Genomic DNA, 24,964 nt, shown 5'->3' with positions numbered 1-24,964 from the left:
CGGTCCTCCGTAACTCCGAAGGCTCGCCGAATTTCACACCGTATGTCTCCACCCGCCACCCGTTCATGTGGCAGCTGATCAGCTTTGCTTCAGACGGTAAAGATTCACCGATCGAGAGTTCACGACCGCTGGGGGAGAGACGTGTCCGTAAATCGCGCCGTGGCCTTGGACAACCAAGAATGTGTCGAAACCCAGACTTGCCATCTAAAAATATTAAGTAAAGATAAATACAGCGTCTGCCAAGGATACTTCTCTGCGGCTGCTATCCCTGCCTCCTTCCCGGGCCGCTGAGCAAATAGCGGAGTTACTTAAAGGGTCATAAATTTGAGAGGGAGCAGAGGGGGCCAGCTTGGAAGCTTGTTGTCTCTTCCCTATTTTCTGACTCTCCGCGAGACAAGGTGATTAAAACCCTGATGAGTGCTGCTTCTGTTGCAGCGTGTGATCTCAGCGGGGAACGTATTAGCTCCCCAGCCTGTTTCACGGGAGCATTGGCAAGTCTTTATCGGCGATATCCCTGTCTGTTTGTGTGATTCAGGGAGTCACTGTGTGCATATATAGAAGCCCTGACATGTGTTAGCTTATATAGCTGTTTTGTCAGAATTGCCACCTCACCTCCTCCACGTGTTTATTGGCTCCGTTGCCGCAAGTGGTTATATCACAAGTGTGTAATGGTGAGTGGAATGCTTGCAGATTGCCTTAGGCCCCCAAACAAGCAGATTCAAGGTTTTAGTCTTAATGAAAATCAATCCTCATGTAAGGGCTGCTCTTGGTATTTTGTTAAATCCTGTTTGAATCCCCACTAGCAACTAATTTTGGAGACCTCAAAGATTCAGTTAATCTTTTTCGTAGCTGAGAGTGTTCTAAAACTGCTGGAACCTGCTGCTTTCACGAGACGAGACGAGCATAATAATAGTAATAATAATGAGATGATCGATGGGTTTAACTTATCTGGATAGAAGATTCTGATCAATGAAAGTGAAATAATGAAGATGAAGAGGAGAGACGGAGAAGAAACTGTCCGAGTTATCCAAAAAAATGTGAAAAATAACAACTTAATGTAAATTTTAACCTTGAAATGTATGCTGGGAGGTATACGCATTTAAATTTTTCTTCTAAACAACTTAATTTTATGAGTGCAACAGTCATTTGGACATCTAGTCAGCTGAACCCAAGATTCTGAAAGCGAACATTAAATTATTGTAGTTTCTAATAACTCAGGTGTCACCATTTTAGTGTTTGTTTCAACCACAGGTTAGCTTCCTGTTTTATTTTGCAATCTTCTGCCTCTAATTCCCAAACTTGGTGTTTTCCTATCCTTGTGATTGTCTGATTTTTTATTTTTTTTTCCAGTGTGCTCTTCCCTCATTAGTTTCATCTGTGTCTCGTTCTCCCATCAGCCATATATACACAGACCAGCCACACCATTAAAACCACAGACAGGAGAAGTGAATAACATTGACCATCTTGTGACAATTCAGTGTTCTGCTGGGAAACTTCTGGACCTGGCATTCATTGGTGTGGATGTTACTTAGACATGTAGCACCCACCTAGACCAGACCAGGCACCCCCACCCCATAGCAATGACACTCCTTGATGGCAGCAGCCATCCCCAGCAGGATGCAGCCTGACACAGGAACAACTCATAAAAACTAATTCCAAATTCACTAGATCCCAAACTAATCAAGTATCTGTGGGATGATCCACAGAGGACCCTTCCCTCAACCCATAGGATCCCCTCAACCTTGTAGTTTTATAATATATCTGAGTAAAATACTGATATTCTCATTGGTTACCATGTGTTAGCTCGCTAGCTGTTTGCCTCAGTGTCTTCTAGACGCCAGCAGTTGCCTAGCAGCGGCCTCTTCACGACTTATTTTGGCATATGAATGCCAGACATTTTGTGTACATAATAATAATGTTGTAACCAGAGGTTCACGAGTTCCATTTGAAGTCATCATTAGGGTTGTCGTTCCCTCTGACTTTGTCACTTTGTATGTGTTCCTGGGATGTTCATCAGCCTGTTTCCCTGCCTTTTACCCTCCTTTCCAGTGTTACTCCGATTGTGTTGTTTTCATCCAGTTAAATGTGTATTGGCTGCTTTTGTTTTAGAGATTTTTGGTTGTCTTTTCCCCACGCTGTTTTGTTTTTGCTCTGTTTTTGAACTCTAGCAACTATAACCTTTGTTCCTCATCCTGCTTCGTCCCCATGCTTCCTGCATTTTGATCCTCCTTTTTGTTACAACATCACTGAAACGACTGTTCAATCCAAAGAATATGCTGAAAATGATCATTTTTGAAAAACAGAATCTCAAAAACATTACATTTTTAATTTAATAAACCTGTTGAAAAGCAAGTGAATAAATCTCAGTAATGTGGCCCATTTGCTCACCTGTACCACTAGGACAATTGTGACTCATTCTTTGCTGTGTAGTCCGTGAAGGGAGTGACTCAGACAGATGTGCTTCACTGTCATCGAGAAGCCATGTAACCATGTGAACATCTGTTGGTAACCCCCCGTAGCAACATCCGGTTCCCATCCAAGATCAATGTTAGTAGATATGAAATATGTTATTTAGGTTAGCGGCGTCCAGCAACTCGATCCTCTGCAACAACACTGGGGTTGGCTGTTTAAAGTGAAGTGGCTAGAAACCAGCGGATCTCACTGTTTGTAATAGCTCACATTGTGATCTTTACTCCACTTGGTCCTCAAGATCTGCGTGTAGGATTGCGTCTCTGGGAGCTATTTTAGTTTCTGTTCTCCGATAATAACATGGTGGAACGTCTCCGGTGCATGGCAGCCAGGCTTGGTTTCTAGAGCGATGACTTTTTAGTTGGGCCTCACAGAAATATCCCAGCTGTGGTGCGGTGGGAGAACGAAAGCCAGAGCTCCTGTTTTTAGGGGAATTGATATGGATCTCGCTAGCTGTGTTTAATCATCGCAGGCCTCACAGCCTAAGGACTCCAGCTAACTGCAACTTTGGAAATATGAGATTCAGGACTGTGGCTACAGATCAGCTTAATTCGTAGATTTGTCTTTAAGACTTTCTTTCTAAATTGTAAGAAAATACTGAAAATTGCTCTCACAAGTCTTCAAATTTATAGTTTTATCCAACCAGCAGCCCAGTCTTAAGTATAGCTTAATACCAAAAATGCAAAAGTGAGAAGCTGGAGACATTTTTACCTAGAAAAAAGTGTCTTTCATGATAATTACTTCAGTGTTTTGGTGAAGTGGTCAGCTAATTGCAATTGGTAGTCATTTCTTTTTCTCCTTTTCCCATTGCAGTCATCTTCAAATAAAAACAAACTGCTATTTGGGAAAATCCTGACAGTTAATACTCTACACGCCTGGCTGTGGTTGGCGCTGGCACACGCTAAGCAATGACATAGATCATTTGCCGCAGCCCACAGAGACAATACTGAGTCCGTGCACTCTTCCCACATTGAAAGCGGCTTACCCACAGAGAGCATAATTGATAATGTAAATAGAGAGTGGGACGTCTCCTCCCGAAGTTTGTCATGGGCTGTTTACACAATGTTCGATTCTGTTTTCCCTGTGATTTCCTGGACGTTGCACAGAGGCCTGAGATAGGCATGCAGGGGTCGGCAAGCAGACACACACACACACATAGCCGCAGCGCAGGACACGCTTGAGTTTGCACAAACAGAGGCTGCCCTGTCCCTGAGTGGGACGTCCGTCCACACAGGGAGGTGTAGCAGCCCGGGGAACAGAAGGGAGACGTGGGACAAAACACAGCCGCAGCACTGGTATCCCATGATCTCAGCGCTGACTGCTTTCACTTCATCACACCGTTCGTACGTGGCTTCAAACAAAAAAAATGAAAAATAAAAAACGAGCCGCTGCGCTATTTCACAATTTGAGGTGTGACCGTTGAGAATGAGGCCCTGAATGTAAAAGAACAAACTCCACTTGGCCTCTGAAGCTGAAACCATCACGAGGGCTTTGGTTATTTTTCAGTTATTTTGTGTGTGAAGTATTGCGAAATCGACCTGTTCAGTTTTCCAAGGAGTTTCTCACCATGTCCAGCTGACTCCACGCTGGCTTTATATCTGCTGCAGTTGTTCTGCTCTCATAGAGCTTTGTGTAAAGATGAATCCAAACTGACAGAAACACAGTAAGATATTGATGTTTGGATCAGCAACAATAAAAATCCATATTAATTGTTGCTTACTCACTTTTGGCTCCCTAAATGGCTCCCTGTGAATCCTTTACAGTCCACTACCAAGCAGATATATGATTCTCATTGATTTGTGTTGGGAAAACAAAAAAAAAAAAGAGGCAATTCCAAACAGTGCTTGGTCAAAATGGTCTACATAGAGTTCCAATCATAGCTAGACCGTAGAAAAATATGGACTACACATCTCCAAGTTATTGTGTGGCAGTTGTCATGGCAAATGTCAATCATTGTGATGTCACATCCTGTTTTTATACAAGTAAATGTACTCTTGAAGACGCAACAGCATTATAATAACTACCTATAAACAAATTTGACCCAAGTCCTAACATTGAATTGGAGCCTTTACTGCAGTCAGCCACCAGGGGGAGCTCCACATACTTTGGCTTCACTTTTGAGGAGCTGTCATGGCGTCCATTTTTTTTTAATTTTTTTTTTACAGTCTATGTAAGTATCCAAAGAGTTTTTGGGTTAGGGTGACAATTAGCATAAGCGCAATCACAAGTTGATTAAACAGCATATTTGACTACTCCAATGTAAAACTCAAGCATTAGCATATACAGCTAATTAGCTCTAGGCTTGTTTTTTTGGCTTTGAAGCCATCTCAATATCTCATACGCGCTGTTAGAATAAATAACTTTGTGGTTTTCCAGCGCTGCCATGCAAACACAAACAGTGCTGCTATTTTCTCCAGATCTTCTACATCTGCTGTTTTCAAACTGAGCTCATGAGCTAGTAGTTACGACATGGGAAACTGTGTACAAAAATGACTTGGAGTTCAAGTGGTGCCACCGCTGCTAGGCTAACAGTAAGCAAATGAACAGCTGGGTGGCTTATTATAAGAAATTTACAAAGACATACAAAAAGAATGGGGCTGCTGGGAATGTCAGTGCTTTCCTCAGACATATTATAAAATTATGAAGAAAACTCTAACTTACCATTCACTAGGTCTGCCATTAGATAAAATATTTAAATCCTCATTAATTGCATGACTTCCATAGTTAATGTTCGTAGTTAACACAGGTTAATCACGCTTTTTGAATACATGTTTTAAATGTAATTTTTGTATTTTTGAAGTTTGTATTGCTCTTATCAACAATTCAGCTGCTCTGTTCATAACTCGATTCACATCAACAGAAAAATACAGACAACTTTGTTCTTGTCAGAGAGACATCTGTCAGGGCTCAGAAGCTGAACTTGCCATTTAAAAGACCCTTTATCCATTTTTGGCAGTTTTGATGCTACATGGCGTATTACTGCCCCCTGCATATAATTTTACAGCACTTTAGATTCTGCTTGGTTTCCACAGTGTTACTGCTGCAAATAGAAACACAATTCCATGTGAAAGCAGCGTAAGATCATCAGGTAGTGATGACATGACCTACTTCCTATTTTTAGTTTTAGCCTTGATATTCCACTTGGTAGCTGTCACATTCTTTTTTAAGGCATATTTTCCTGCCTTATCAAGTGAAAACTCCAAGACATCAGCTGAAGACCATATTTACAGTTTTAGCATTAGCTCGTTATAGTTAGCAAAGTTTAGCCTACTGCTTTAGCAACATTCTACCAGATAAAATCTACACTTGGTGGCTAGAAATCTGAAACCTTGCGTTTTGTGCTGTGCACGACACTGGAAAGCTTGACAGGCATAGCAGTCGTAAGTGGAAGGGCTTTTAATAAGCCAACTCTTATATATACAGTATACTGTATCTTTAATGTGTATTCTGTTTTGCCCTGAGTTTCTCACTAGTTCTCTGTAACAATGTTTAATTTGGAAAATAATTCAGACGTGGTATTCTAGGAAGTTTGCTTTTGGGGGATGCCAAAATGTAAATACAATCTTAGATGTTGACACGAATTTGCTGACACAAGTTTGCGTCCATCCTGCCCTTTTGCTGAGAGGGGACTTCCTGTCTTCAATCGTGCTTTTCCTGCCAAGACAACTGTTATCACTCGGGGAGAACTGGGTACTTTCCCCAAAAATATGCATAAGAAAGCCAATTAAGTACAAAAATAATAAAAAATAAATAAAACAAGGTGCATGTGCAGAATATAGACTTCATTCAGAAAATAAATTTTGAATAAATTAATATTTTATTCTTGTTAGTTTAATCCAAAACAAACATTTTTGTTGTTTTCATGAGTTTCGAACTAGTTTGCATGTGTCTTTGTGCAGCGTGGGTCTTCTCCACACTTCCGCTCTGCTCCCCTTGCAGTTTGGTCAGCAATTTGCCCGTTCAGCACAATGCATTGTGGGATCCCACTGCCTAATCCTGGGGTTAAAATTGAGCGTACGTTCCCCGCTGCTGTAATGAGTTCTCTGTCGTCACAGAACAAACCAGTTACACATCCCAATTACCGCTCCCTGTGTAAACCTGGCCAGCAATTCCCCCGGTCCACCTTGTTAAAAGAAGAAGGGAAGCTGGTGCGTGACGGTGATGGAGGGATTTGACCTTGTGCAGATCCGTGTGTTTGCGTGTTGTGTGGGGGTGGTCAAATGCTGACTGGAGATACGCAACATCACACATGCAAAGGAGGACTGAAGGTAGCAGCTCACTGCCGGGCATGCACATATCCACAACATCGCAGAGAGGGAAAGAGAGCGAGAGCAGCCCTGCAGCAGATGATTTAAGAGCTGGCTGAAGCAATCAATATTTTAGCAGATATAAAATCCAGAATTGCCATCCGAGGTGTATTTAAAATGATGTGAATCGGAGCTGTAGAATAAGCGCGGTGTATATCAGCCACTTGCCCTCTTGTATAAAATTGTGTCTGTCATGCTCTGTAGGTATGTGAGGACAGAGAATGCAAGACTTTTAAGCAAAACGGCTACTGTGAATTATGAGTTTAATTATTTTACGACAAAATTAGCTGTAGTTAGTTGTAGGACTATCCAATTACATGCTGATTTTTTTTTTTTTCTGTATCAGATATAACATGTCCCATAGCCAGGCTAAGACTGACCTATTTACACAGATCAGGCATAACATTATGACCATGTCCTTATATTGTGTAGGTCTCCCTTGTGCCTCCAAAACAGTCGTGACCCATCAGAGAATGGACATGGCCCTCCTGTGCTGTAAGTGGGGGCCTTTGAGGGGGAGGGGCCTCTGTGGATCATCCCACAGATACTTGATCAGTTTGGGATCTAGTGAATTTGGAGGCCAGGTCAACACCTTGTGCTGTTCTTCATGTTTTTCTTTAGTTGTTCCTAAAACGTTTTTGTGTGTGTGGCTGTGTCAGGCTGCATCCTGCTGGGGATGGCTGCTGCCATCAAGGAGTGTCATTGCTATGGGGTGGGGGTGCCTGGTCTGGTCTAGGTGGGTGCTACATGTCTAAGTAACATCCACACCAAAGTTTCCCAGCAGAACATTGTATTGTCACGAGATGGTCAATGTTATTCGCTTCTCCGGTCAGTGGTTTTAATGTTGTGGCTGATCGGTGTATAATAACATTATCCCAGTTTACATTGCTGTAAGTTTGTAATTCAGTAAATCTGTAAAGTAATAGTAATATTTTCAGTTTATTATTATTTGACCTATCTTGCAGTGAAAAAAAAATGCGTAAATACAGTCGCATATCTTTACCTAATAAAGCTCAAATGTGCTAACATATTCCTAAACACATCCAGCGGACATGGAGTGAGACGAGAATCAATTCTAAGTAGTTTCAGCTGCTACGACTTCACATGTGTAGCATGTTTTTATGTGATTGTTTTCTTTTCACACCGGTGTGTTGAGATTATGTGTGTGTGTGTCAGTTTCTGCCACTCTCAGCAGGAAGTCCAGTCTCAGCATTAGATTTTTTTATTTTTTATTTGCCAGACAAATGCATTTCTCCGAGAATATACAGCTTCTTTACATACCAGCATAGACATAATTCATCCCAAAAAAAACGAACAAACAGGAAATGCAATGACAGCTGTCACAGAAATAATCAAAATAGAGGAACTGACTGCATCTCTTCTGAATATTAATTCCTCACTTAAAGATCCCTGTGGTGCATTTCATTGATTTGTTTGCTGTTGTGATGTGAGCAATGGATGATTGAATTGTGCTGAACCGGCGTTTCTTTAAGCTTTTCTATTAGGCAGATATTTTGACACGGAGGAGTGGAGGATGGGGAGGATGGGGAGGATGAGGCGGGGGCGGCGGCTTGGATCATTACCCATCTTAACCGCAAACGGCCATAAACAAGACAGAAACGTGGCCTGGATGAGTAATTTACAGCCGCAATCTCATCAGACGTAAATCCTTATCTCTTGCCAACATATTGGCAGTCAGGGGATAAACAATTTATCAGCCGTTTGAATAAATCATGTATTTTTTGTGATCTTTACAAACGTACCCCACCTCTATCACTTGTTCTGTATGCTCACTTCGTCTCCTCTCTCTCTCTCTCTCTCACGTCCCCTAAACAGAATCCTGAGCAACAACAAGATCTCTCTGCTGAGGAACGGCTCCTTCTATGGCTTGGCTGCCCTGGAAAAGCTGTGAGTACTTAAATCAAGCTCTCTTTACTGTTTGGCCCTCCCCGGAGTCCTAATGGCTGTCATCACATGGGCGGTGTTGCGCTGTAGACGGGGACAGGAAAACAGGGACACAGTGGGAATAAAGAGATCCTTGTGTGGGTTTGCCCTGCAAAGAGGCTTTTATTTATTATTTACCTGTCAATCCTTGGGCTTTACCGCAGCCGCCCCACCAAATGGCTTAAAACGGTTTAGAATACAGCGTCGTATGAAGGGCTAACGCAGAGCAAGATCGGGGAACCTTGACGTTATGGCTTACTGTGCCTGCGTTGATGAATCTTGCGGCGTGTGCGGCGTCCCAGAGGATGCCATTCGCGCAGCCTGATGATGAGCTCTACAATGGCTTCCCTGCCCCCCTGAAGTCAAGTATTGATTGCTTTCACCTCCGTCCAGCCCAGTGATCACTGCTTTTTTTTTTATACATATATATAACTGATGGCGGCAGTGACATTGGCTGAGGATGAGGGAATCCGTGATGGGCTAAAATCACACGGAGCGGCTTGATCATTCTCTCCATTTCATTCGTCATTCATCCCCAGATCTATGCATGAGCGCACTGAAGCAAATATTGAGCTCACACATGCTGCATCAGCAACCGGTGTGAATGCAGCTACAGTCAGTTCAATTCAATCCTCTCCTTTTTTTTGGGTATCTGCATCACTGGTCGACTCATGGAGGATGTCCCGTGTCTCCCAGGGCCTTATTAGTGCCATTAAACCTTTCTCCACTCATCCCTCCACTGGAGTGATGGAGAGATGATTGGCTTTTAAGGACACTCAGCCAAAGATTTGTCATGGCTGACCTTTTTGGAGCGGCGGTTTAGCGTGGCCCACCCCTTCCCCCTTCCCCGCTCCTCGCTCCCCGGGTGCGGCCTGCCACCGCTCCTGCCGCGTGCAGCTTTTGGCAGAGACGCGCCTCCCCACCCCGCCATTGATGCCAAGCCAGGTAGCCTCAGTGAGTTGAAAGTGGCGGCCAGCTGTTCCCTCGTCTGGCCCCGGGCCCGACTCGCCGCCTGCCTGCGCGGCTGGGTGACTGGCTGGATCTGAAGGGTTGTGGTGAGCTGGCAGCTGATTGACAAGCCTAATAAGCCGCGTGTAGGTGTTTGCGCCGCTCCTGCAGCAGCTGTGGGCTCTGCATACTTCAACAAACAGACCTTTTGGGGCGGGAAGAGAGATCCGGGGCAAGGTTTTTGCAGGAAATCGAACCCAAGTAGCAAAAAATTTTCCTATTTATTGCTGTTTATGTGGATTTTTTAGTTTAATTTGCAGATTTTGCTTCAATCGCAGTACATTAGCACACTAGCATAGCCACACCTAATTCCCCACAATGAAATCCATTTGGTTAGTCTTTGCCAGGCATTGCAAGACTCAAAAATATACCCTCTGCACACAACTGGATTGCCCTACAACCAATCAGAGCCATTCTGTTGTAAACAAACCCAATTCCACAGCGTCCAGATGATGTGTATGGCTATGTCGCTGTCCATCGCTGCAGAAAGCCCGCCCGGATTCGATTTGATTGGCGCGGCAGACCTTTGCCAGAGCATAACCAGTTCCCAACAGAGTCACTCCAGGCCAACGTGTGGGCTGGGAAGTTGGTCTGGCTTCCAGCATAATACAGTAGCAGGACCTTCATTGTTTGGTCTCCTTCAGGCCTCGCGGTCAAAAACAACAGACCTCCCAGAACATCACATGTGTTTCGCTGTCAATCCCAATTTTAAATAGAGTGCCATGGCTAACCAAAGCGCCACCCTGGCCACAAATGAAACGGCTCCAACAGTAGCAGTCAAAGACAATGCCTTAAAAAAGAATTACAGGCATTTTAGGACCTCAGCTTCACTCGGGCACTTGGGATGAAACTTCATGAATTTTTACGTTTGAGGTTATTTCAGTGCTTTGAAATAACCTCACACATATCATATCAACCTCTTGGGACAAATGAAGCGATAACCATGTCTCTTTGCCCCGGAGAACACGAATATCTGCCATGGATTTTAATCGAAAGTTTCTGAAATATTTCCGCCTGGTCCAAAATAAATAACTGTAATTGAACTTCAGCGTAAGAGAAATCCCTCCCTGATTTTGTATTCCAGGAATATATTTTAGCCTTCGATATCGGCGTCATTATCATCATCATCCTCGTCATCATCATCATGGCAGTTCAAGTCCTGCACATCAGCAACTTGATTAGTCCCCCAGGGAAATCGCTTTTGATGCGATTTGCCTCCGCAGCCCCGTTAGCGTCCTCTTAATGGAGGGTTCCTGTATGTTGGATGATGTCCTGAATACCCCTCACCCCCCACCCCACCCATATGGACACAGGCCCATTACCGTCAGCCAAACTGGGTCCCACGGGAGCAGAGCCGAAACAAAGCCCGTCACTGTTCCCCGGTCAGGACACTGAATGTGGCTTTTGCCGCTTCATCGTGGGTTCCCACCGCTGAAGGCCTCACTGTGCGGAGGGGATGTGTGAAGCGGATGAGGCTGGCATGTTGTTGTTTTTTTTCTCTTGTCTCATACTGGATACGTTGCGTGAATTTTAAAACTACGGTCTGAATCGAAAATACATTTTTATTAAGGAACAGACATTTCTTTTTATTAGAAGTGCATCAAATGCCTCTATGGAATTACACACATTCACACAGATGATAAAACAAAATGGATTTTAATGTTACACATAACAACCATAACTGTAGACTAGAGAATAAAAAAATACAGCTCACAGCTATGCACTGTATTGATGCCTTTTTCAGACTGTTAAATGCACACACTGCTCTTGAATGAACACTCCTATAGGCTCCACTGACAGGGTATCTTTACAGTAGTGGTTATTTTTATAGTTGTGACACTTGGATTTATTCTTAGAAAGCTGTTGAAATGTTTTTCTTCTCTCCTCCTCTTTTCTCTCGCCGAGAGTAAAGGGTCTATTTTTCCATCCGCTCGGCCGAACATTATTTGTCTCGCCTTATTTATTTGAAGGCGACGCTGAGCCGGACCTCAGCTCAGGTCAGAGACGGTATCAGAATTCAGAGTGGCACCTGCGATTGTTCATTCTGAAAAGTAGGTGTCAGAGGTGTGAGGTGTCCTTTAAAAAGTTTTGCGGCTCCCGTTGTTCCCGCTGACAAAGTGGCGTTTATTCAGTCCTCCTCGCGAACGCGTCTCCTTGGGAGGTGATGGATGAGGGAGTGGCAGATCGACGAAGGACAAATCCTCCGGGCTGGCCGCGCATGAGAATGCGGGAGGCCGGGGCTCGTAGTGGGGGAGCGGGGTGCAAGTGGGGAAGTGCGCAATGATTATGTGATCATACACCAAGATGACCCTGGGGTTTTCCGCAGCAGGTCAAAGGTCGGGTGTTAGTAGCAGGGGCAGCAGAAAAAAATAAATAAATAAAAAATGAAAGTATTGATGGCCTAGCAGGGTCAATAATACATGATTAAAACTGAAAACCGCTCAATCTAAGATTTTAAATACATCAGTGTGTCACTTTGTCAATATTCCTGTATTGGTGTGAAACATTATTTCTTTCTTATTGAGCTACCTAATTATAAAAAATAGAAATTGAATGTGAGACGATAAAATGATGCCATTTGATACTGATACTGACGAATACAAACGTTTTAAGAGATGCAATTAACTCACCTCATTAGCATATTTCTGTGTAATGTCACTATTCAGTATAGGTAAGGTAATGGTAAAGTGCTTTGTTTGTCATTATACAACATATACGTTATACTACACCATACATGGTCAGATGGAGGGTTAGTCCTGAGCCGCTGCGACTGAGCGCACCGACACTGTGGGCTAACCTGACCTGGCGCCTAGCACCCGTGTTCTTAACCCACGCAAACGCGGGGAGAACATGCAAACTCCACACAGAACGGCCCAGTCAGCCCATGGATTCGAACCGTGCTGCCCTAGTTAACCATTAACCTGTCATTTATGTGAAATTAAGTTACATTATACTTCTTCTTCTTCAGCATCCGTGCTGTAGTTCGGATGATACTGAGCATTTGTTCAGAGCTTGATCCGAAGGTGAACTCAGGCTGCACACGTTTTCCAGATTTCGCTAGTTAAAGCGAGGCTGGTCTTTGTCTCCCAAGAGAACACCTCTGCAATACGACGAAGCCTTAAATGGATCAGAGCACGGCCCTGAAATATGAATGATTTGATTGTTATTTCACAGGAAACGATTGCAGAGTCACGGCCGAGGCGAAACTTGGGTGTGACCGAGTCACTGACCAAGTTTGGATAAAGCAGAGGAGTCAGATTCTTCTTCTGCTTCCCGTCTCGGGGGTTGTTGATCGCAGATTGTCTCCTACAATGAAAACAAGTAGCAGATGAAGCCCGTAAACTGTATCATCATTTAACAGAAGCATTTATAATATTTATTTCCAGCCCGGGAGCTTTGGGAGTTGTTTCTTGCTTTGTTGTGGTATTTTTAAAAAAAAAAGCAAGGGAGCAAGAGGGCTTGCATCAAAAGAATCTGTTAGAAGAATTTGCTTCACACTCTTTTTGACCTTTCTCTTTGTTCTGATAGAAATATCTCACGCTGATGAGAGCAGTAGTTCCAAAAAAGGATACAGTTGCCGTCAACAAAGACGACGCTCGATTCTCCGAGCCTTTTCTCCCTCTGCTGCAAAATTGCCTCCGCTGGTTTTGCCTGTTTTTATTGTGACCGAAAAGGCAAGGATGCCACTGCACAAACGGCTCGCTCGTTTATTAACAAATAATTTTTACCACTTCTGTTCTTTTAAGTGAAATTTGCATCAACAAAAAAAAGAAAAAAGCACACGCTGCAAATATTTCATAAGCGCTGCTCATCCACCCACGAGGAATAAACGGCACTCCTGCGGTGTTTGAGAAAGGTTTAATCGCCGGCCCTAAATGGGTTGAGACTGTGGAGGTTTTTAAGTGGCAGAGGATCCCGTATTTTCTTTGAAAGCTGCACAGTTTACTAGAAAAACAAATACCTTCACAGCTTATGCTAATTATCGCCACATTCACTCTGACGACTGGTTTCGAATAGACAACTGGATCGTGCGCCGCGCCTCGCCAAGTAGGTTGAATAATTAATTTGCGTCCTGTGGTGCCTACTGTACTATGTAGTATTTTCGTAATGCAAACACACACAGGGAAGTCCGCTGCCGATTGCGGCTCTGGCAGCGTTAGCTACAAGCCTGTCACAGAGCGTGCACGTTTCGCTCCCTTTAATTGGCCTGAACTGTCTGACTGTCCTCGGTAAGCTTTCAACACATATTTATTTACAATCCAGTAGGTGGTTATCTGTCTCCCTGAGTGTTTGTTGTAATACAGAGTGTGTGGCCAAGCCTTCCCTCAAAGCAAACTGACCCATGAATATTTAACATGGGAACGGAGAGCTTTAATAAACAAACTCCACATTACCGCTAGGACGGGTGCCAATGTTAAGTATATTAGCGTGTCAGTGTTTAGCAGGGATAGTGTTCACCACGAGCACCAGCTTCATTTAGCTTTTTAGCATGCTAATACTTGGCACTTAGCACTAAATACAAGTGCAGCAGTAGTTGATGTCAGTGGGCATTTGTCAGTATGTGTTCTTGTGGACTTTCAATTTCATCAGTCTCTACCTAAATAGTGTTCCAGTTAGTATGCATCTGACCAAGTACAGTCTAAATTGTGTTTATTTTCCTTTTGGCTGTTCCCTTCTTCAGGGGTCGCCACAGCGAATCATCTGCTTCCATCTCGCCCTATCCTCTGTATCCTCTTCTCTCACACCAACTACCTTCATGTCCTCCTTCACTACATCCATAAACCTCCTCCTTTGGTCTTCCTCTAGACCTCCTGCCTGGCAGCTCTAACCTCAGCATCCTCCGATCAATATCTTCACTATCCCTCCTCTGAACATGTCCAAACCATCTCAACCTGGCCTCTCTAACTTTATGTCCGAAACATCTCACATCCTGAGGTGTCCCTCTAATGTACTCCTTATCGTCAGGATACACACCCGCAGCCTAGGGAGGCCTAGGCTGCAGACGTATGATGCACTGAGCACCTATCCTCCACCCCCTTCTCTCTCTCGCACTGAGCACCTATCCTCTAGTTTCTTTTTTCTGACACCGAGCTCCTATCCTCTTCTCATCTAATTTCTTCTCTATTACTACTCGTGCATTTGTGTGCTCCTAGTGTATAGCAAGTTAATAGCTTTGTGTCTCATTCTCCATCTTCCTTTCCCCTTTAGTCAAATGTATGTGTCTATGACAGATGTATGTTTATCTAGTTCCTCCTGCTGTTCTCCTCTCTCTCTTTTTCTGTCTGTACCTGGCTGGCCTCAAGCAGATGGGTCCCTCCATATGAGCTGGGTTCTGCTCAAGGTTTCTTCCTGTTAAAAGGGAGTTTTTCCTCGCCACCGTCGCCTTTGTGCTTGCTCTGGAGGTGTCAGGCTGGGTTTCAGACCGGGTTTTGTAAAACGTCTTGAGACATTTTGTATTGTTATTGACGCAACATAAATAAAATTGAATTAAATTAAATTGAACACCACTCTGAATCCAGGCCGACTGGTTCCTTTCTGTGTGGAGTTTGCATGTTCTCCCTGTGTCTGCGTGGGTTCTCTCCAGGTACTCCAGCTTCCTCCCACCATCCAAAAACATGCTGTTTAGGTTCATTGGTGATTCTAAATTGGCCGTAGGTGTGCGTGATACACTGAGCACCTGTCCTCTACTCTCTTCTCTCTCGCACTGAGCACCTATCCTCTAATTCCTTTTCTCTGGCACCAACCTCCTATCCTCTTCTCATCTAATTTCTTTTACTTGTGCATTTGTGTGCTACCCCTTAAGTCGAATGTATGTATCTATGACAGATACATCTGTGTGCTTATCTTGTTCCTCCTGCTGTTCTCTTCTCTCTCTCTCTTTCTGTCTCTACCTGGCTGGGTGCCTCCATATGAGCTGGGTTCTGCTCAAGGTTTCTTCCTGTTAAAAGGGAGTTTTTCCTTGCCACCTTTGTCTGAAACCCAGCCAGACACTTCCAGAGCAAGCACGACGGAGTTTTGTAAAACGTCCACTTTGTATTGTTATTGATGCTATATAAATCAAATTTAATTGAATTAAATTGAACCCCAATCACCCTTTTCTAGTCTAAAGTATTAAGTGTTTGAGTACAGTGTGTCTTCACTATTCCGACCTGATTATTAACTTTTTGACACATGTGCCATCTCTAATGTTTACTGAAACCAAGGTGCCTTTACATGTACGTACACACCGGCTGATCTAGACACCGGCATGCCGCTGAGAAATATGACGCAAGCCGCACTAATGAATGTATGTCGTCGTCTCATTTCATTAAGTGGGTGTACAGTCGAATGCATCATGCCGCATCACTTTCCATTTGGATGAGTGCCCAAGTGGCCGGAGCGAGCGGCGGTTTTATTTGCTTATGCACTTCATGTAGAATTTGACCTTTTAGTGAATCTGATGGCATTCTGATAATTACATCAACGTTGAGATTTATTTAACGGGATCGTGCGTGATTAAAGCCTGTGCGCTATCTGAAAGAAAGCAATGCTCCGTCTGGAGTCTGAGCCCGGAGCATGTGTGTGGTCTGGTCACTCGCACACCTCCTCCATATCGGTGTGACTGTGTGATGTGGTAATCATTTAAATTCAGGGAGGATTCTGCCCATTAGTGTCACACAGTGAACAGGCCGCTATCATCAGGGTCACATGGCTCGGGAGAAATCGAGCAGGCTAAGATACACAGCGCTGTTTAAATTAATTGGAGAGCACTTCAGTAGCTTTTCAAACATTAACCACAAATGGGGGAGTGTATATAAGGAGGGCTGCTACTGCTCCTCAAATATGCAGGACAGGGGGAGTAGAAAATGGTTATTGTTTAAACATTCATCTCATTTGAGCTGCTCCAGCTGTATCTGCAGCGGATATGTGGGGCAAGTCTCCCCAAGGTAGTTATCATTTGTTTGCATGTGTGTGTCTCTGAGTGTGTTTGTGAGTGTGTGTGCACCATAAATACTCAGCTGAAGACGGAGGCTTTATTTGAGGCAGGTCACTGTCAGAATCTGTACTTTTATTTCTTCTGTACTTTACGGGCTGTATGTTTTACATGTTATAGTTTTCTGATTTGCTCCACGTCGCCGTGTTAATATGTTGCAAATGCAAATGCAGGGCTGTCATTTCATTTAAAACCATAGGGGAACGACAGTGTGCGTGCAGGATCTGTTAAAAAAATAACCAGACTAAAAAGCTTTTCTGGTAAAAAGAGAAAGTCGGGTGAAAATAGCGATAAGGGAGGTATTATTGTGCTGCTCTACTAAGTGAAATAATGTTAGAATTTAGGGTTATGCAGAATTTAAACTGTAAGGCCATTATAGCTCAGAAAGGGCTTTTTTTGGTCTTTTTGGATTTTAAGAATTTATGGGTAATAAAACTGCAGTTCCCAGTTTGGCCACTTGAGGCTCTCTCCAAAAGCAACCCCATAGACACACATGTTAAAATTCCCAACTTGACGGAAGGAACCTTGCACTAACATGGTACAGTTTTGGTCTCTATAACAAGTTTCCACAGTTATGACAGCTATAAACAGAGTTGAATTTTGAATTTGAATTATATCATGATTAAGATGGCAAAGGCCAGAGCCACCCACATTGAGCTTCAAAACCGCTTCTCAGAAATCCTACATCTACACTGGTTTTGTCCTTTTTTACATACGTGTAGTCAACAGTTACAGCCCAGACACGGACCTCATCTCCACTGAGTTGTATCGGATCTTGGATGGCTTACAAGCATATGGATCCACTTTGTCCAAACTTGAATAGCTTGCAGTTCCTTCCACAGTCTTTTGTTTTGGGTAATTTGTAAGCTCGAATGTTCCCAAGGTGGTTATCTGTGCAGGTGTACCAGCCAGTGTTTTCCCGAGATGTGGCTAAAGCTAGTCGCGACCCTAAACAGGAACCGCAGCTGAAAGAATGGATGAATGGATGCATGCATTGAAGCGAGTCCACAGGATGGACTTAAGGAGAGGAAACGTGGATCCCAAGGCCAGACTGGTTAGAAACCACTGACGTACAGCAGGGACCTCAAAACTTGTAACAGTGACCTATATGTTTATATGGAAGAAGGAAGAAAGGAAGAGAGGGAAACGCAGGGTGACCTCTTGACCTCATGGCTGCAAGAACAACTCCTTTCTATAAGCAAAGTGGTAGGTGTACCTAGGAAGGGTTAAAAACGGGAAGTAGGCGCTTTAGCTAGGGTCCACATCAATCATTCAATGAAACAAGACGTAGTAATCTGTATAGTAATCAGATGGATTACTATACAGACTCCGTAATACAATATATTGTCTGCAAATCATTCTTAGAGTTATTTTTATTCCATTCTGGGCACCAGACATGGCGGGGCACACTGACTGAAGGCCTGTCAGACAGTAAATCACAGAAAAGGATTCAACATTCACTTTCAGATAGCTTCCTCCGATTGTTGAAACTTTTGGCACCCATTCTGTTGTATTATGTCGCAGACCCCGCCTATCCTGAACCAGTCAGTGACACACAATCATAATTTACAGCGTGCATTTGCCGATACCTGTTGGCTCGGATCTGACGGCTATAAAAGTTGTTGCGCGGTTTGTTTTATGCGGCTTTAAAAGTGACCTCATGCAGGAAGCCATGGACCGGGATACAGTTGGCACCCGCTGTGAAATCAGAACTACAGCGTACTGTAATGACAAAACAATTATTCTGCCTGCGAGTGTTACGACGGCAATATACGATCACATCTGACGGGAATTCATACATATGGATATGTTCGGAAAATTGCCAATTAACTAGTTGACTGTGCATGTACTGTACATTATAGGAGTCTTTACACTTGCACAGCAGCTAATTTGTTTTTGGCGTGGACTCACTCTGCAACCACCTCCGCCCCTTGTTAAGGCAGCCAGTTGTTAGGGTGGGAAGTTTTGAACATTCAGCAGATTTAGAGCTGGCCGACCCGTGGGCTGCGATACAGGCCCAGGATAAAAGGAGGAGCTGCAGGCACAGAGGAGGACCTCTTGACCTCCGCCCTCCGCCCGCTCTTTGGTAGCATGTCGTGCCTGATCAAAGACGACCAGGGAGGAGAGCGGAGATGAGAGCTAGCCGCTGGCTGGCCTGACTGGGTCTGGAGGTTAGTCTGTCGGGGAGGCAACTTCAGTACCCTTCCTGACGCTTGCTACGCCTTGCTATCTGAATGACAAATCCAGGGGGATGTCTGCGGAAAGTCTGGTTAGGGGTTCCTGATTGTGAAAAGTGAGCACAGATAGAAAAATATACTTAGATGTTGATCTTTTTTGCTCTTGGGGTGTCCTAACAGCTCAGAGAAATGTGTGTGTTTAGCATGGACTAAACAACAAGACACAGACCATTAACCTTAGATGGGAGTCATTTTTCTGCTGCTAATGGTGGCTTGTCTCGCCTATGAGTGACTAATGCTTCACACTGAGAAAATTAGCATTGGTTACTGTAAAATAACCGCAGCTGAGGCTGGGCATCCATTCTTGCAGCATTGAATGACAATCTACTGTAAGGCTACTACGTCTTCCATTCTGTTATGTCGGCTTAGCTTCTGTTTTCATTATGTAAAACCGGGAATTTCATGACAAATCTCTCCCATGTGTCAAATAAAGAGAGACTGAGCCTTTTATTTTCACTTTGGGACAATGGCTGTGGCTTGGACAGCCCTCTTGGTCTTGTTTTGTTTCTTTTGGCTGACCCTGGTCTGGCCCGGGCGACTGTTGAATTGAAAAAAAAATAAGTTGAGGCTGAGTTGTTGCTCACATTTGGGGAAAAAAAAAAGGCACTGCCCTTCTTCTCATTCTCATCACACTGGACATACAGTGCAGAGTTAAAGGAAACCAGGGACACAATTTCAGGAAGTTTTCTTTGGCCTGCAGAGAAAACCAGAGGAGAGGCGATTTTTCTGAGATCCATTTTTAGTAGAGGGGTTTCGGGGTAGGCGGTGGGGGTGGACAGGGAGAGCCTGGCTGTGACCGCAACATGTGTGTTTTTGTCTCTTGGCTGGATGTGGTCTGGGTCTCAGGCATGCAGGAAATGGTCTGTCCTGTCCAGCTAACAGGTGCAAGCTGCTGAGCATTTCCCATTGAGATAAATACAGATTAGAGAATTAAGATGAAAATGTAGTTTTTCCCCTTTATTCCCACCCGAAAGCAAACCATTAGACAATGGTTTTGGACTCCTGTGTGAACACTATAAACATCCTCGTGCATGTTAGAATGAATCACTTTTCACTGGATGTGAAACCAACAGTTTTCATTTTTAAACTTCTTATCATCAGATGGATGGGTGGATTCATGCATAGATGTCTCTGACTCTTTCTTTCTTTCTGTCTGTCTTCCCCAGGGACCTGAAGAATAATTTGATAAGTACAGTGGAGCCCGGGGCCTTCCGTGGTCTGCTTGCTCTGAGGAGACTGTAAGTATGATGAAGCCTTGTAATAGCCTTCTCCAGGGCACACGGGGAAAAGTTCTCTGGCTTTAGAGACAACGAAAAAAAAAAAAAGAAGTATCCCAAGTGCAGATTGAAGAGTGGACTGACTTTTTCTAACTGAGGGAAAAGAGCTGAGAGTACTGTTTCAAGCCTTTCTGAACTTCCCTTGCCCAAGCGAAGCTCAGTCGGGGCATAATGTCCTTTTTAAAGCAGGTCCTTCCTTCACATTAATGCAGCTAGACACAGAAGTAGTTTTCATGCACTTTTTACACTCAGATGATGTGGAATAGAACCAGTGACTCCTAAAAGTCTTGTGGCTGGTTGCCGCTTATATGCAAGATCTTGTAAACTTCGTGAATTTTCTTCCATTTTACAAAATGTATTGGTTTATTTATGTGGACAGATGTGACAAAATGTGACAAAACATAAGGATTAGATGATAACCAAATATACAGACAATAACGCAGACCCATTTTCCATCATTCTTGAATTGGAAGCTTTAAAGACCATTGGATAGTCTAAGGCAGGGGTGTCAAACTAATTTTAGCATAATAACCAATAAATAATATATCAATATATAAATATATATAAATAACCTCAAATGTCATGTCAAGTTTCTGTCATCTGCGTTTTAGTTATCGGTCTCAGCATCAAGTTTTGTCCACAACTAAAACAGTGCAGCCCCTAGTGGACAAATTAGAAACAGCAGTTCCTATTGAAAAATTGCACTTAACGTTCATACATTCATTTTCTGTAATCGCTTGTCCTGTGAAGGGTCATGGGGGGGTTTCCCAGCTGTCATCGGGCGAGAGGCAGGGTACACCCTGGACACGTCTCCAGTCTATCTCAGGGCTAACACAGAGAGACAGACAGCCATTCACCCTCACACCTACTTCTAATTTAGAATCACAGATGAACCTAACGAGCATGTCTTTGGACGGTGGGAGGAAGCACCCGGAGAGAACCCACACACAAAGCACAATGTCTTCTTTGTAATTTTTGCACTTTGCAAATTCATCCCCCAGGCCAGATTGGACCCTCTGGCGGCCCGGTTTTGGCCCCCGGGCCCTATGTTTGACACCCCTGAAGTCAGCAGTTTGTAGTAGGGCCGTTTTAGAGCGTCTGTGTTCCTAGTTTTCCAGTGCGTCTCCTGCAGCGCTGGCACTCGTCGGACCTTTGTCGATTTAAAGAAAGAGATCACTCTTAATTGGCTGTTCAGCTCTGAGAGCCAGTGCATGGGAACAAGACGACCTGATCAACTAGAATGGAAAAAAAGCTGTAGACATGCTGACCGTTGGCTCTAGTCTTTGCAAGAGCAACTTTTTGACTCAGACACGGGCAACGTCAGGTGATGTCACAGTTGGCATTCGTTGCTGGTAGTCCTTTGAAGTCGGTTTCACGGTTCCCCACCTTAACTGAGCTGAAATACTGCCGAAGAATGTCATGAGTTAAAGATAGCTATGCCGTCACGAAAATGACACAGACATCTATCAGGTTCTGAGCAAAATGTAGCCGCGGTTTTCTAACACTAGCTGCCACGGGGCATTCTCAATCTTCAAGAGGAGGACTATGGGACTCTTTGAGCTAGGGCTATCCCTAGAGAGCTAATCTACTGGCATGCTGTGCTCTGCTTCAGCCCTCGCTGTCACTTGCTTTCTTCTGCGGCAGACCCTCTGAACAGATCTGCAGAAGGTCTTTTTTAGAATCAGTGGGGAAGGCCAATGATTTAATTTGCCAAATAAACCAGAAAGAAAAAAAAAGAATGAAGGCTGAAAGACGGCCTTTGCTGTGTAGAGATTTATGAACTTTCAGGGATGGTTGTGTCAACTGTTATACATCCTTTAGTAGCCTCTCCTATGTCTCCATTTTTCATGTAACCCACGGCTTGCAGGGAAGTCTCCCAGCCCCCGTAAATTGCTGCGTGTGTTTTATTGCATATGGAGAAACTCATTTGCTAAAAGAAACATATCCTCCAACAAATTGCCAAATTGCTCCACTGCATACAAGAGCATGCTTATTAATTGTTTAATTAGTTTCTATTGTTTCCTATTACTTTTAATAGACGCTATGAATCTTTCAGAGTTACATCAATATTTGAAATGTTTGGCAAACCTCTTTGCAATGTAAACATGCCCCGTTTATTTTTCCTTTGTTTTTTCTTTGGTGAATTCTTTCACTTGAGCAATTTTCTCAACAATTACTCTCGTTCTGGCTTTCTGCATATGGGAGGCTGGGAGTGAGTGACGTGATCGCAGCCCGATAGTTAGCGGGATCTGGCCTGGCAGGGATGCAAACACTGAGTTAGCCGGGCTGATTCGGGACGCGTGTGCGCGGGGCTTCGGGAAGCGGCAGAGTGCTAATTTAAGTGCTCCCCAACTGGTGATTATTCGAGTGCTCTGCTTATTTTCCCACAGCTGCTCCTGCAGAGCAGCTCCTTAATTACAGAGCGCGAGGGCACGGAGCCACGGACATGACAGCGCCGAGCCACTCGCATATGGAAGCCCACTGCATTTGCACGTGTGTGTGCGCGTGTGTACATATTGGAAGTGTGTGCGCCGGTATTGGTTATGTCGGGGGTGGGGGGAGGAAAGGTTGCAAAAGGTCAGGACGGTTATTCCAGGAAGGTGAACAGATGACATAGATAACCAGCTCTCTGTGCAAGCATGCGTCATTCTGCAGTTGATTCCTATTTCCGCTCGCTCTGACTACAATAACAGTAATATTCAACGCATGAACAAAACCTTTGTATTTGTGTCCGTACAGGGACCTGTCCAACAACAGGATTGGTTGCCTCACCCCTGAAATGTTTATTGGTCTTGGCAAACTCTCAAAATTGTGAGTATTTTCTAAACTGGAAGCATGCACCGCACTTTTTTCGCACGGTGCTTGGAAAGAATATAGCGTTTGTTATGTCTTCGTATGTAATGTATTAAAAAAAATAAAATAAAAATTCCTTTGTGTTTTCGTCTCCACGAACAGGAATTTATCTGGGAACATCTTCTCCACCCTGACCTCGGGACTCTTCACACACCTAGTGGCTCTCCGAGTGCTGTAAGAGGAACGCTCACTCATTTAATGCACACATAATCCCTTCAATTGTCTGAGCTGTGGCTAAGAATACATTTAAACCTCATCTGTTATTGTTCAGAGCACAGAAGCAATGATAATTATTGGCTGTTTTCATTCCAGTTATTTTTAACTTGCAGCAGGAAAAGCACAGGTATCACTAATGGCATTAACCATGGCTCTGGTGCATGTCTCTGGGCTTGAGAGTCGTGCCAGTGAGCGCACAATACCTGCACCCTGCAACTGCCGCACATGAATGGAACCAAACCGTCATTAATTTGATCAGCAACACCTGTTCCTTCTGTTATGACACATCACAATATGTGAAAAATGCCTGCTGGATGACTGAAGTCGCAAACACGAGCACGCGGGGTGTAACTGTGCTCCGGTTTTCTTGCCAGGCACTTCAGCACCGAGACCTTGTTCTGTGACTGTCAGCTGAAATGGCTGCTCCTCTGGGCTCGACGCAACTCGGTGAGGATTAGCAACGATACGGTCTGTGTTTTCCCCACCCACCTCCACGGCCTGGAGTTTCGCAACCTACGGGAACAGCAGCTCAGATGTGGTAAGGACATAACTATGTGTAAACGGTGGGCTGTTAACACAGGATGGGAGGCATATGCATGTTATCTGTTAGAACTGATGAAAATTAGTCCGGAAGATGCTCGAAAAATGTTTGTGGGTGAATTACAGACTGGATTCGCTCCAAGTCGGTCTGCAGCAGAGATCTCACCGGGCCAATCTAATCATTTGGACGGGCTTCATATGGTGATGGCCAGAAGAGTAGCTGCAAAATCACTTTAAAGGACTCATATCTGATAAAGCATTTGTGTGGAAACATATGTTCCAAACTTCATTGCTATGGTTGGTTTTAGACTTTCCAGTTGTGTGCAGAGGTTTTCTCTCTATCTGTTGAAACGTGCCATAATGAAAACCCAATGGCGTGTTACCAGAGAAATTCTGATAAGAACTGATATTTCTGTACATTAAAGAATGCACTGACACTGAAGATTAAACAGTATAATAAGTTAAAACCATGAAAAATCAAGACATTGAGTGTTATTTTGCTCATTTCACAACCATTATGCTAGCTGCTACTAGCTTGAGTACTAGCATTAGCTAGACAAAGATGCGGGTATGGAGTCTAATTTCTTTGCCAGTAGTAATCAGTTCTTGTCAGAATGTGAGTCTGGTAACACTGGATTTCATTATGGGGTGTGTTTCAACTGATACAAAGACAACAACCTCAGCACACAATTGGATAGTCCTGCAACCAATCGGAGCCATTTTGTTTTCAACAAAATCAACTCCACGGCGTGCAGATGGCGTCTATGACTATGTCACCGTTACTCTTCTGTCCATCGCCACATAAAGCCCACCCTAATTATTTGATTGGCCTGGCAAATCTTTGCTAGAGCATAATCGGTTCCCAACAGAGCTACTACCAACCAACTTTGCGCAGCTAAAATATTGTGGATGGGCAAGTTGGCTCTAGCTCCTAATGAACCGTTGAGGTAACATTTGCTTAATAGTCATATGTTTTATACAGGTGCATAGTTGTATTACCCAGTTCAAAATATGGTATCATGTCACTCATATCTTAAAAGAAATAACATGCTACAACATAGCATTCAGTCTATATAGCACATAGTAGCTAAATGTCTTATACAGCTCTAGTTATTCTTAATTGTCTCAACACCACAAGGC

At 43.8% G+C, this 24,964-nt stretch overlaps 1 protein-coding gene across 1 annotated transcript in view; it reads left to right on the top strand.

Moving 5' to 3' along the window:
• The window catches only part of adgra1b (adhesion G protein-coupled receptor A1b), a 182,217-nt gene that overhangs the window by 6,952 nt on the left and 150,301 nt on the right, over window positions 1–24,964 (top strand). The window contains exons 2-6 of the mRNA XM_084562352.1: window positions 8,613–8,684; window positions 20,105–20,176; window positions 22,955–23,026; window positions 23,171–23,242; window positions 23,659–23,822. Coding sequence (XP_084418478.1) covers window positions 8,613–8,684; window positions 20,105–20,176; window positions 22,955–23,026; window positions 23,171–23,242; window positions 23,659–23,822 — 452 coding nt within the window. The remainder of the gene's footprint in view (window positions 1–8,612; window positions 8,685–20,104; window positions 20,177–22,954; window positions 23,027–23,170; window positions 23,243–23,658; window positions 23,823–24,964) is intronic.

Source organism: Chelon labrosus, assembly GCF_963514085.1.
Source record: "Chelon labrosus genome assembly, chromosome: 15".
Lineage (NCBI taxonomy): Eukaryota > Metazoa > Chordata > Actinopteri > Mugiliformes > Mugilidae > Chelon > Chelon labrosus.
Note: the sequence above shows the minus strand (reverse complement) of the source record. Positions and strands in the feature narration are given on the sequence as shown.